This window comes from Nyctibius grandis, chromosome 16 (assembly GCF_013368605.1).
Source record: "Nyctibius grandis isolate bNycGra1 chromosome 16, bNycGra1.pri, whole genome shotgun sequence".
Taxonomy (NCBI): domain Eukaryota; kingdom Metazoa; phylum Chordata; class Aves; order Nyctibiiformes; family Nyctibiidae; genus Nyctibius; species Nyctibius grandis.
In genome coordinates, this window is record NC_090673.1 from 1034436 (window position 1) to 1047349 (window position 12914).

The 12914-nt window shown below is 69.0% G+C and overlaps 1 protein-coding gene across 3 annotated transcripts; it reads right to left on the reverse strand.

Annotated features, from left to right (window-relative positions):
* Positions 1-4771: 4771 nt before the first annotated feature.
* OLFML2A (olfactomedin like 2A) lies at positions 4772-12503 on the reverse strand. Of its 3 annotated transcripts, none has more exons than XM_068414111.1 (8): positions 12437-12503; positions 8077-8340; positions 7850-7957; positions 7567-7752; positions 7176-7434; positions 6827-7060; positions 6487-6672; positions 4772-6252 (listed from the first exon to the last, which is right to left on the reverse strand). In XM_068414111.1, the coding sequence occupies exons 1-8, from the start codon at positions 12500-12502 to the stop codon at positions 5651-5653; spliced, it is 1905 nt and encodes a 634-aa protein (XP_068270212.1). In that variant the 5' UTR covers position 12503; the 3' UTR covers positions 4772-5650. The 3 variants fall into 3 exon arrangements, with proteins under 3 accessions (XP_068270212.1, XP_068270211.1, XP_068270209.1); XM_068414110.1 differs by lacking the exon at positions 12437-12503 and adding an exon at positions 9165-9575; XM_068414108.1 differs by lacking the exon at positions 12437-12503 and having other exon boundaries at positions 8077-8927.
* Positions 12504-12914: the final 411 nt, after the last annotated feature.

The following is a 12914-nucleotide window of genomic DNA, read 5'->3' on the forward strand; positions in this document are numbered from 1 at the left end:
CTAAAAGGTCTGGTTGTGATACAGATCACTAACGCCATTTACTAGTCAGTAACGAGAGGAGGAAAAAAAGAAGAAAACCCAAATTAAGAGGCACTGAACATCCAAGGAGAAGTCACAGGTTTGAATAGCGTCGTTGTGCCAGAGAAGACTTAACATGGCCGAACTGCAGAGACAAAGTTAATAGCGGCTTGAAGCTGGTACCTCAGAACATCCTGGAGTCACACCCGGGACTGGTGTCCCTGCAGGCAGCGTGGCCTCTGTCCCCCTCTGGCACGGCGCTGCCTGGGTATGAGGGGGGGGCTTGGAGCCCTCTCCGGGGGGACCCTGCTGCTCTCCCGCGCTGACCCACACAGCTGCCGATGCTGGCCCTGGGTTTAGCACCGGTGTTTGCAGAGCGTCAGGGCCTCCAAGGCTCAAACTGTTTATTTTTTCCCTGTAACTGAAGCTGTCCCTCAGCATCAGAGCAGACTTCCCGGGGAAAGCTGGTCTTCAGCAAATAAATAATTTCCAGGGCGGGGATGAGGAAGGAGGAGCAGCTGCAGGCTGACTGCGGGGTACGGCCCAGGGCTGATGCCACTGCGCGGGAGCTCTGGCCGCGCGCCCTGGAAAGGGTTCAGCAGGACCAGATGTTTCTCTCCCCACCTCCCCGGCACAGCAGGCACCGGCCAAGAGCGGATGGTGTCTCTGGAGCTGGTAGGACCTGCTCCTGGGCCTCATTCTGCAGCTTGGGTGGGAGCAGGGGGTCTGGGGGAAGCGGGGAGCTGCAGAGAGGGCAGAGGCGAGTGGTGCAGGGTCTGGGTAGGAAAGCCCGGGCTCCACCTCCCTTGGCCAGTGTTTGCCACAATGGACACAAACCCCAGCTCCTGGCATTGCTCCTGTCACCTCTCTCCTCCAGGACGGCTCCTGAGCAGCTCTGCTGAGCGCTGAGGCCAAGGGCTGACCCTGGTGTCCCCACGCAGCGGGCTGTGCGGGGAGCGGGATGTGGTGGGACGCGTGAGGTGCTGCGCAGGGCAGGCAGGGAGCTCGGGAGCGACGTCCAGGCGCCCTTGGCTGTGCCACCCACTCCCCTCCTCATACCAGGGCAGAGGCAGCTGCGTGCGAGCAGCGGGTCTGGCACGTCTGGCTGACACCAAGCCCCGTGTTGTGAGCGCCCGGCCCGGCGGGGAGATGCCATGTCCCACCGGCCATGCGGGCAGCCCAGGTCTGCCGGGGCCAGCTGCCTGCTCCCTGCCCTCAATGCCCGTGTTGTTGGCTGCTCCCATGAATACTGGGGGCTCCTGGACAAAAGTGGCCCTTGGGCTCCCAGGAGATGGGGGCCGCTGCATGCCGGGCTCCTGGCTCCCTGCCAGCCCGGCTGCGCACCGCAGGGTGACGAGAAAGCCCCTGTGCAGGGGTGAGCACAGCGCGGCCGTGCGAGCAGCCCGCGGGCAGCCCCCTCCTTCCCCCTGCGCTGTGGGGTGCTGCCGGGGAAGGGGGGTTCGCAGGGTGCACCCCACCACCTCGAGGGGCTGCCGTGCCGGGGGGCTGGGGTGGTTTGGGGCCGCTGGCAGCGATCCTGGGAACAGATTTCTGTTTCCACTGGGGAGTGAGTCAGCGGCGGCACTGCCAAGGCCCGCGGCTCTCCTCCCTTCCCTCCGGCTGCTGCCGCCCGGCACTGCCCGGCCCTTCCCCGCTGCCGCTCGGGGTCGGCAGCCTTGTCATCCATGGCCCTGCCTCGCCCCACGGCTCTTCGGGGACCAAGCAGGGCCCCCGGCAGCACCAACGTTCTCCCACCAAACACGTCCCAGCGCAGGCGGTCGATGGGATGGGGGCACAGCACGAGGGCTGCGGCCCTGGCACTGAGCCTCCTGCTCCCCAGGGAGGACCTGGGGACCGCCAGGCTCTGCCGAGAGACTGCTGGCGTGGCTGGGCACACGAGCCCCCGGTCCCTGACCCTGGCCGTGCCCAGGCAGCCACACCAGCAGGGACCCAGGCGGAGCAGCAGCTGGGTCGCCCCCAGCACCGTTTCTGGCAGCCTCTCGCAGCCCCGGGGTGCTGGGAAGGTGCGTGCGGAGCCGGCAGCGCCTGCTGCTCGCCTGACCGGCGTTGTTTGGGTTGGTCACCGCTCGCATCCTGAGCCCCCGCTACGCCTCCAGCCGCAGCTTCATCACGGTTACAAGAGAAACAGCTCCCCGCTGCCGGCCCAGCCGAGGGGAAGCTCTTGAGCAGGTCTGATGCTGGGCACCACGCACCTGGGGGGACCCTTGCCCACCGTGCCCCCACCTCCCTGCTGGCCCTGGGTGCAATGAGCTGGTGGGTCTCAATGGGGCCGTGCCCGTCCCGGCGAGGCGCTGCCCTGCGGGCCAGGGACGGGAGGGCAGGGATGCCCTGGCAGAGCATGTGGGCAGAGCGGTGCCAGCGCCGTCCTGCTGCTGTGCCGGGGGGCCAGGGCACGTCCCCGGGGGGCATGAGGGGGAGGCACAGCGGGAAATGCCTCCCCATCATGCTGCTGCGCCCAGGCCCACCGGCAGCGGGGACCGTGCGGAGGGAAGGGTCAGGGAGGGCAATAAAAATAAATCCCTGTGACGCTCGGTGCTGCTGGCTCCAGCTGTGAAGCGTGTTTGCGATGTGGGCACAGCCCCAGCACTCGGTCCCACACGCTGCTGGGCACACATCGCCTCTTCCCCAGGTCAGCGGCCCCGGGACGGAGATAAGGATGGAGGGAAGGGCCTGATGCCCCCGTCGGACGCTCGGCGTGCAGCTGGTCCCGGCCCTGCAGCCCCCGTGCAGGCGGCTCTCGGCTCTCCGTGGCCAGGGGTTTTCGGTGCTGTGCGGGCACCATGGCAGGGTGCTGAGGGGCTGGCTCTGCAGCAGGTGAGTGGGACGGGCAGCCTGGTCAGCGGGGCCAGGAATGGGGCAGAAGCACCACAAAGGAACCAAACCTGGCTGGTAACTGAGGGAATCAGCCGGGGCAGGGGGGAATGAGGGTCCCACTGCCCAGGCTCCCCGAGGGGCCGGCCGTGCCCGCGGAGGGTGTTTTGGAGGGAGGGCTGTGGTGCCAGCAGCCCCCCGCCCAGGCGGCCTCAGCTGCGTGGCTGTCACGGGGCCTCAGGCACCGCAGCATCCCTGTCTCAAGCTTCATTTGCTGCTTGCTGCTGAACTGAGAGATTTTAATCTTTTAATCACGTTATGAGCCGAGGTGGTGCCGGCCACGCACAGGAGGAATGTCTGGAAGCCAGCAGCGCCCGGCGCGGCGGGAGCCCATCCTGCCACCGCCCGCATGTCCCCACCGTGTCCTGCTCAGGGACCCCCATCTTCCCCAGCCTGCCTCGTCTTGCCTCGGACTGGGACTGGGATTCGGACTGGGACTGGGACCAGAGACCTGGACCAGGCATCAGGGACCACGGAGCAGGACCACAGCCAGGAGTAGGACCAGGAGCAGGAGCAGGACAAGGACCAGCCCCGTATCACCCCGCATCACCCCACATCACCCTGCATCACCCCGTATCGCCCCCTCCCCAGCTGCACCCAGGCGGGACGGGGCTGCGGGTCCCAGCCGGTGCACGCGGCTGCAGGTTTCGGGGCCGAGGCCAGGCAGCCGTCGTGGGGAGAACATGTTTTGTGAAACATCCGTCATGTGGGCACAATTAAAGCTTCTCGTTATCACGGTGTTAGCGCTGGCGAGGGGCACGCTCTCCGAGGGGTGCCTTGGCAGGAGGCCCCATGGCTGCAATGAGGCGATGCTGTGCTCAGCCCACGCGGGTTTAATTACTCCCTTCGCCGTGTTTTCTCCCCGCGGGAGCAGAGGGGCGTCCACAGCCCAGCGCGGCGCGGAGCCACGGCAGCCCCCGCCGAAGAACAACAAAGCCCTGGAATTAGAGATGAGCTGGGAGTTTACTTTACCGCAAAAAAATGTCAGAAATCCATATTGTTTGGAGAGGGATTTGCTGGGGATCGCTAGATAAAAGCCTGGCAGGGACCCAGCCGGGGGGGGCAACTCAGCCAGCTCCTTTCTCGCGGTGGGGACCTGCGGCCGAGCGAGGGATGCACCGCACCACCGGCGCTGGGGCTTCGGCGCTGGGGAGGGGTGGTCGGTGCCTTCGTGAGCCAGAGCAGGACCTGGGCGTGGGTGCAGCGTGGGCCAGGGAGGGGGATGCCAGGGGATGCCAGGCTGCTCTGTGCCCAGCACTGGCTTCGGGTCTTTGCGGTAGGAAACATCTCAGCCGTGCTGCCATCCCGGGAGCCCTGGCTCAGCTGCCCGCTGATGGCTCTGCCACAGCCCGACGGGGCTGCCCTGGCACACGTGGACAGGAGTGGGAAGGCGCTGGGCGCGGGGGCTGTGCTCACCCCTCGGGGCCCCCCAGCAGCTCCACGCTTGCCAAATTTTGTGGCAGAGTCAGGGCAGCTGCTCCCGCCGTGCCCACGCTCGGCTGCTCTCCTCTCCCTCTCCCGCTCTCCCCGGCAGCGGGGCTCAGCTCCCGGCTGCTGCTGCTGCTGCTGCTCAGGCTGCGGCTCAGACCTGGACGTGCCAAACCCCCTTTTCCCCCAGGACCCAGCAGGGCCGGTGCCCCCCGTCTGTGCTCGGGACTCGCCTGCCCCTGTGCTGCCCAGCCTGGGTCCCACGGGCGCAGCCGAGGGGATGTGGGGGCCCTCCGGGGTTTGGTGCTGGCCAGATGTGCAGGGACCCGCAGCCGTGTGTGCCAGCAACCCCTGGGCACGCCTGGCCGCGGGACGGGGACGGCGAGCGCCCGCCCTGCCCAGCCCGGGACAAACCACAGCGCACGCAGCCCGCTCTCACATCCGTTAGTGTTTAATACTGTTCACGTCTAAAATGACCAAACCCAAGCCAAGCGCCCCGGCCCCTCGCCCTGCCTCAGGCGGGGAGCGGGAGGGCCGCGGGCTCCCGGCCATGCTCGCCTCCTGTGCGGTGCTGGGTGCAGGCAGGGCACCCCGGCGCTGTGGGCAGGCTGCTCTGCGCCCGCTGCCAGGACAGGGGACTCCGCACGCGTGGCTCCAGTAAATGCATTTAAATAATAAGCTAATGAGCGGCAAAAGCAAAGGCATCTTAATCACGTCTCCTAAAATAGCCATCGGCAGCTGCTCGCCCTGCCCCGGCAGCGAGGGGGCCCTGCCCGCACCGCGGTGCCCGGGGCAGGTGAGGGCACGGTGCCCTGGTAGTGGCACGGGGCCGTCGGGGCACTCGCACCGCAGGCAGCTGGCGGTTGGGGTAAGCGCGGGGTCTGGCGGGGCGTGTGGGGCACGGTGCTCAGGCTGGGTGCGGCGCGAGCGGGTGCTCGGTGCGGTGGCACGGGGCGGGTGCTGCCGTGTCGCCGGCGGCACAGACCCGGCTGCCTCCTGGTGCTGCAGGGACGCGGGGCTGGGATCCTCTCCCGCGTCCCCGGGAAGGCAACGCCGGCCGAGCTGCGGCTGTGGGGCAGCCCCGCGGCCCCGGGGGCCACGTTGTCGTGGGGGTGTCTGCTGGGGGCTGCGCTCACCTGCAGCCCCTGCCCCGCAGCGCGGCAGGCACGGGGCAGGCGACTGGGGCACAGCGGGTGGGGAGGGTTTTGGGGGGGAAGCCGGGCTGGGGTGCCAGGGCCAGGCTGTGTCGGGGGCCCTGGCCGGGCACAGCGGAGGGCGGGCGCAGGGGTGCGGCTGGGACCCGGCCGGGTGCTCAGACCACGAAGCGGAGCCCGTACGTCATCTGATGGCCGTTGTCCCAGGCGTAGAGCACCTTCTCCTTGGGGTTGTAGTCGACCTGCGTGGTGAAGGCGTACTGGTTGAGGAAGGGCAGACGGAGCTCGGCCTCCGTGTCCGTGTGCGTGTCGAAGGCGTAGGAGATCTGCCCTTCCTTCTGGCTGTAGGTGTCCACGGCGTAGAGGATGCCGCAGATGATGAAGCAGTTCCCATAGGCGTTGCGCTTCAGCCCCGTCTTCCAGGTGGTCTCCCTGCGCACCGAGAGGTCCCCAGGGTCCAGTCGGCTCAGGACGATCACCTCCTGCTGCGAGTAGTCGTAGTCCACGGAGGGGTAGATGACCCAGAGCCCGCTCTCATCCACGGCGAAGTCGATGTCCGAGTGGCCCCTCCACTTCCAGGGCGTTGTGTCCTCGTACACCACGTCGTGGAGCAGCGCCCAGCCCGCCACGTACCGCTCCTTCAGGTCGTACTTGATGATGTTCTTGGTGAAGGCGCGGTTGTAGTAAAAGGCCCCCCGGTACACCACGTGGCCGGTGCCGATCCAGTTGTAGGGCAGCTTGTAGAGGTTGCTCCAGCGGCCTGCGAGCGGGCGGGAGAGGCGTTGGGACCCCTCGCAGCACTGGGGTCCCAAGCGTGATGCCCCGAGCGTGCCACACAGGACTCGTGTCCCCCTCGCTGCCCCATGGGTGCTCCCCTGCGCAGGTCCCCATCACCTGCCCGCCCCAGGGCCCAGCACAGCTGGCGTTGCACGGCGCTGGGCACCCACCCAGGAGGAGCCAGGGCCCCTGTGCCCGCTCAGCCGCCAGCCCTCACCCTGCTTGAAGTTGTCGAGGCTCCTGAACTCCACCAGGCTGTTGCCGTAGTAGTAGTTAGTGACGTAGATGCGGTCATCCTTGGCCGCCGGGTCCTTCATCCAGGCCCCCTCGTTGCGCCCGTAGCTGTGGTGCTCCGTGGGGGGCTCCACCGACTCGATGGTGCCTTCGCACTCCACCTCCTTCACTGGGGACCGAGGAGGAGGAGGAAGGCTCACCCCTGCCCCAGGCAGCCTGCCTCCGCCGGGGCCGGGAAGCCCTTTGCAGGGCTATTGCTGGCCCCAGCTGGGCACTGGGACCACCGGGGCGGGTGCCCCCTCCCAGCCCCCCTGCTCACCTACCTCTGTTTGGCGTTTCAGGGCCCCCGGTGCCATCGGCCCCCTGCCCGAGGACGGCGGCGGGGGGGCTGCGGGCGGCGGGGCGGGGGGCCAGGGCAGTGCTGGGCGCAGCCGTGGTGCTGGGCACAGTGGTCTCTGCCGGCACGACAGCGTGGGCCGGGGTCCCCTTGGCAGGGGGCAGCGGGGGGCCCCTCTCCTCCTGCCGCTCCGGCGCAGCCACCCCCCTGGCAGGGCTCTCTGCAGGGGGACGAGCCGGGGGTCGGGGTGTTGGTGGGGGCAGCCCCTTGGCCCTCCACCCCGCCCCACGGCAGGAGGGTGCCCCCAGCCCCCCTGCCCCGCTCCGGGGACTCACCGCGGCTGCCGGCCGGCCCCTCCGCCCCCGCCTGCCTCGCCTTGTAGTAAGTGATGCCCCGGACCACGGTTTGCTGATGCGCCGGTGGCTTGGGCTTGGGCGTAGGCTGCGACCCCCCCCTGGCCTTCGCGTTATCCTTCTTGGGCTTCTCAGGCTTCAGCGGCTTCTCCTTGGGCGCGCGGGGGGCTGCCCTGTCCCCCAGCGCCTTGCGAGGGCTGGGGTGCCATCCCGCCTCCTTCCCTTGGCCGCCCGCCGTGTCCTGGGGGGCACAGCCCGGTCAGACCCCCTCCCCTCCCCTCCTGCCGCCGTGCCGGACAGCGGGCACCAGCCCTTGGCTGCACCCCGACGTGTTGGCAGGAGCTGCCTGCGAGGGGCTGGGGCCCGAGCGTACCTGAGCCTTGCTCTCGGGGTCGGCGGCAGCATCCTTCTGCAGCAGCTGGTAGCCCAGCTTGGAGATCTCCTTCTTGATGCTGATCATGATGTCGGAGTAGTTCTCATAGCGTCTCATCTGGTCGGTGAGGTGCAGGACACTCTCCTTCATGAAGTCATTGTCCCTGCTCAGGTTGGTCTTGATGGTCTGGAGGAGAGGAGAGGTGTGGAGCCGCGCTCGGGGAGCCCACGGCACCCCCGGATGGTCCATGCTGCAGGGACGGTGCCTGCCAGAGCTCACTTACCTCCTCCAGCGTGTTCATCTGGGCCACCACCTTGCTGATGTAGGAGTGCACCTTCATCAGGTCCATGCTGTAGAGCGTTCCCTCCAGCAGGTCCACCATGGACTGCAGCTGCAGAGGGAGGGCGGGGCTGGGGCACGGGGCTGGCACTGGGGCACGGGGCTGTGGGCTCCTGCGCTGGGGAGGGGGTCCCTGGCCCCCAGCCCGCAGTCCCGCCACGCCTGAGGTACCTTGAAGAGCTCGGGCGCCTGCTTCTTCAGCTTCTCCATCTTCCACTCGTTCTCGCAGGGGTTGAGCGAGGAGGGGGGCGCGGTGCAGGAGCACTTGCAGTCGGCCCCCGAGCTCACCGTCTCCACCGTGTAGAAGTCCTCCACGCGCGCGCTGCCGCTCCTGACGCGGCTGCAGGCGTCCTTGCTGAGCGGCCGCAGGATGCACTTGCAGCGGCAGTCGGAGCCCTCCGAGGTCATCCGGACCTGGTCCACCTCGCCCAGCGCCTGCGGGGACACGCAGCAGCGTGGTGTCCCACCCGGGCGTCCCACAGGGCTCTGCCCACCCCAGCGAGCCATCACGGCCGACTCCCTCTCTGCTGCATGCCCAGAGGTCTCCCACCACCCCGGGCTCCTGCCTGTGTCCCACAGAGCGTGGGGCATCGTCTGGCCCAGAGCACCCTGTCCCACCGCCCTGCATCCAGGTGACGATGACAAAACCCGCTTGCCCCTGCGGCCACCAGAGCGTTTTGTGCCCCAGGTGCTTTGGTCCCGTTTCTGCAGCTGTTTCACAGCCTCCAGCCAGACCCAAGCGCGCAGGGATGGTGGCGAGGGGACCCAGCAGCGCCTCTGTCCCCCCGCGCCCACAGCCCCCAGCCCACACAGGGGCCATTGTTCATGGTGACACGCAGCCACCTCGGGGCAAGCTCAGCCCCTCCAGACCCCCGCAATGCCCGAGGCACACACTCAAGGACTCCCTTGTTTCCACACATGGCCCTGACTCACGCTACGGAGCCCAGGGTGCTTTTTGGCTGGTTTCTGCAGATAAGGGACCATTCTCCCCCCATCCCGTCCCCGTTGTGCTCGGGAACAAGGCTGCGCTCAGCCTGCCCGGGGGGCTGCGTCCCCCCACCCCCTGCCACCCCCTGCGCACCCGTGGGGGCTGTCTGGGCCGGCAGGGAGCACAGCCAGGCTGCGCTGGGTCCCCGTGTGCAGGGATGCGCCTGCTCCGAGCCCCGGGAGGGTGGGAGAGAGGGGAGAGGCAGCGCGGTGACCCCAGAGCGTGGTGACCCCGGAGGGACAGGGCTCTGCCCGCAGGGACTCTGACTCACCCTGGGAAACACAACGGTGGCAGAGCTGGGAAATGAGTCTAGCTCGGGCTCCCCGGTCCTCCCCGGAGCACAGCGCGGCGTGGGAAAGGGCAGAGGCCCGCGGGGCTGATGTCCTGCCGCAGGCAGCACCCACGGCCGCGCAGGCGCCATCCTTCCCGCACCCAACGGGATGACACGCTGGTGGCACCGGGGCAGCGGCTCTCCCTGGGCACTGCCCGCCCAGCCGGGACCCCCAGCTCCCCACAGCCAGGGCCAGGGGCTTCCCTTCCTAAAGGCGCAGCAAAACCTCCTGCGTTTTGCATTTCAAAAAAGCCTCTTTTCTCTTTCAAAGGGAAGCGAAGGTCCCGCTGGCTGCGAGGGAAACCCCAGGCGGCCCCGAGGGCTGTAAATCCAACAGGATCTAATCAAGCTCTCGGCAGGGAGCGGGACCCCCTCCCCAGACACCCCCTCTCCAGGCTCTCGCACCTCCCGGGGCCCCCGACCTCCCCATGGGAATGCCGGCACTGTGCAAACAGGGAGGGCGACTCACGGCCCCTCCGCACACACCGGGGCAGCTCCTCGGCCCGCGCTGGGCTGCTGCCCTCGCCTCAAGCTCCGTCCCTCCATGTGCACGGCGCTGCACGATGTCCCGGCGTGCGTCACGTCCTCGTGGGAGCCCTACACGAGGTCCCTGGGTGCCCCACAGGAGCCCCACTTGAGTCCCCAGCTGAGGTCCCCAGCGGAGCCTCCCCCGCGGCACGAAGGGGCAGCCTCTTCCCCAGGGATCGCCCGGTTCAAGCCGTTTCCCTCCTGCGTCCCAGCCAACGCTGCAGCCTCTGGGCAGCCGGCCGGGCGGGCAGCCAGCGGCCCAGGGGCCTGGCAGCCGCTTTTGTCTCACGGCCGCTCAGCAAAATCCGCTCACCTCGGGCCGAGGTGCGAGCGGGCGCTGGGGGCCGGCGGGGACCGGCTGCCCCTTCCCGGGCGCTGCGTGCGCCTCGCTGCACAACAGCCGGGGCAGCTGCCTGCCTTCACGCAGGGCAGTAACATTAAACCTCGTTCTGCCTTTTAAACGGCTTCCTTAAACAGGAACCGCGTGTTCTATTTACACAGAGGAGGTTATAAACAAGGAAGTCTTAAAAAAAAGGCCCCCACACAGTCCATTCTGCGAGGGTCACCTCGGCCGTGGGGTGACGCCTGCCCGGGTGCCCTCCGCCAGCCTGTGCCTGGCTGTGCCCCGACCCGTCAGGGGACAGCCCGTGCCCCCTGGTGCAGGTAGGACCTGCTCCCCGATGGTGTGCGGGTGGGTGGTGTGGGGACGCGGTGGCACAAGGTAGCCCCGGCTGAAGGCTGGCATGCTGCACCGGCTGCTCGGGCACAAAATCTAACAGCTCCCCAAGAAACCTGTGTGGGGGCTGCTGCAGCCCCGCGGGATCTCCGGGGGATTCTCTCCATGAATCCCCCCACGCACTGCAGACCCCTGCCCGGGGTGCAGGCAGGCGGGTGCTGCCTCTGCTCTGCTGTCTCTGGTGCGGGAGAGCATCCCTGCCCTTTGCTGAGGGTTTCCTCACTCCCGGTTTTACGAGCTGGGTAATTTGCCCAGCGCTGCCTCGTTTCTGGGACCTCTCACAAGAGCGTCCATGTGAGCACGGAGTTTGTGCCGTTATTTGGAGAAAGCGGGACCTTTGACAGTGAACCTTGGCCAGCTTTTAAGCTGTCCTTTGATTGCTGCCAGAGGACTTGTCTCGGCGGAAAACACGCTGTGTTGATAAGCACAGTGCTGCGCTGCGCGCCTCTCGCACAGCTGCTGCAAGGCATGTCCCCATCGCGGGAGGGAAACCATGTCACCCTCCTCTTCCTCCTCCTCCCTGGCTTGGCACAGCGTGTTAAACACGTCCTGCAGCACAGGGAGCCCGGGCAGAGCAGGGCTGGCGCAGCCGGGCTGTGGCTGACGGCAGCCAGGCCCCGGGCGCTGGCACAGCCTGGGTGTCCCATGTCGGTCACGGGGACACGACCATGCGAAACACTTGTGTGGCACACGAATGCCCACCGATGGGACCGGATCCAAACGGCAAGAACTGAAAAAATACTTTCAAGCCCAGCAGGCAGCACCTTCACATGGGGAAGGAAGGAGGAAAGGACGCAGTGACAGCGCTGTGCGGGTCCGTGGGCCGCATCCCGGAGCCCTTCAGACGGCGTCACCCCTGAAACCATGCTGGGACCCCCAGCGCAGGGCTCTCCCGGACACCACTCCCAAGCCAACCGTTGCCAACAACAGCTGTGTTTTCATTTTGTTCCACCAAATGATTCGGAAAATCTCGGCTTTTTAACGCTTTGGTGATCCTGGCATCAGCACCCTTCCCACCTGGGGGCTGCTGGCCCACCCCCTGCCTTCTGCCCGGGTCCCCATGTCCTGGCTCCGGCCCCGCCTGGGCTGGCCTGGCTGCGGACACGGACCCCGGGGGCCAGCAGCCGTGGGGAGCGCTGGCACCGAGGGAGGGGACCCACGCGAGAGGCCGGCTCCCACACGCTGCCCCGTCCCGCTCCCGTGCTCCTCTCACCGCGGCGGGGGAAGCCCGGTCCGGGCTGTTCTCTCTGGCACGGAGACGCTGATTGCAGAGCTCACCATGGCCCCGCCGGGCTTGGGCACCTTCCAACCCACCAGCCCGCTCCCAGCCCCAGCCCTTCCCTCCGCCGAAACCCCGCAGCGCGGGGAGCACCAGCGCCGAAACCGCACCGGCCCTTCCCCGGGAACATCCCCCGCTCCGGCCCCGGGGGCGGCCCGGGCTCGGCGCAGGGGGCTGTGCCGCTCCCCCGGGCCGGGGCATCGCTGCCCCCCGATCCGCTCCTAAGGGAAAGCGCCGCCTGTGCCCGTCGGAGCGGCGAGCCCCGGCCCGGGCACGCGAATCCTGGGTCCCCGGCGCAGGTCGCGGTGCCGGTGCCAGCCCGGGGCCGGGCTCACGCCGCCCGCTCTGCCCGCGAGGGTGCCGGGGTGCTCGGGCACCCCCGCCCGCTCCCCTCGCTGCCCGTGTCGGTGCGCTGGAGGCGGCGGTGAGGGCACCGCCGGGCCGCGCCCCCGCCCGCTCCACCTCGGCACCCCCCGGAGCCCGCCCGGGCACCGCAGCGATCGCTGCCGCCGCCGGGGCCTCCGGACCGGCACCGCCCGCCCCGACGGCGCCGGCCCCGCAGGGAGGGGGGGCTGCACCCGCCCGCTCCAGAGCACCCGCGGGGGCACGGCGGGTGGGCGCACCCCCGGCCCCGATCCCAGTCCCGGTGCCGGTCCGGCCGGTGCTTACCGTGGCGGCGCCGCGCGCCGCGGCCAGCGCCGGGAGCAGCAGCGCCGGGAGCAGCAGCGCCCGCATGGCGAGAGCGGCGCCGAGCGCCCGCACCGACCGCCCGCTCCGCCCGGCCCGGCGGCGGGGAGGAGCCGCCCGCCCCCCGCCCGCCCGGCCCGCCCCGCCCCGGCCCGGCCAGGCGGCGGCACCGGCTCCAGGAGCGGCGCGGCAGCGGCGGCGCGGTCCTGGCCGGGCGGAGCTGTCCCGTGTCCGCCCCGGGGCCGTGCGGGCTCTCCCTGTACCGGGGCTGGCTGCTGGCCCGGGCGGGGCTGTCCAGTCCCCCGCTCTGCCCGGTGCCCCGTGCCGGGGCTGCCCGGTGCCCCTTTCCCGGGCTGACCGTTCCCCTCCTCTGTCGAGGAGGGTTCCGCGGGCGACCTCGTCCGGACCCTCCCCGGTCTCCCCTCTCCCGGGCTGCCCGGTGCCCGGTGCCTGGTGCCCG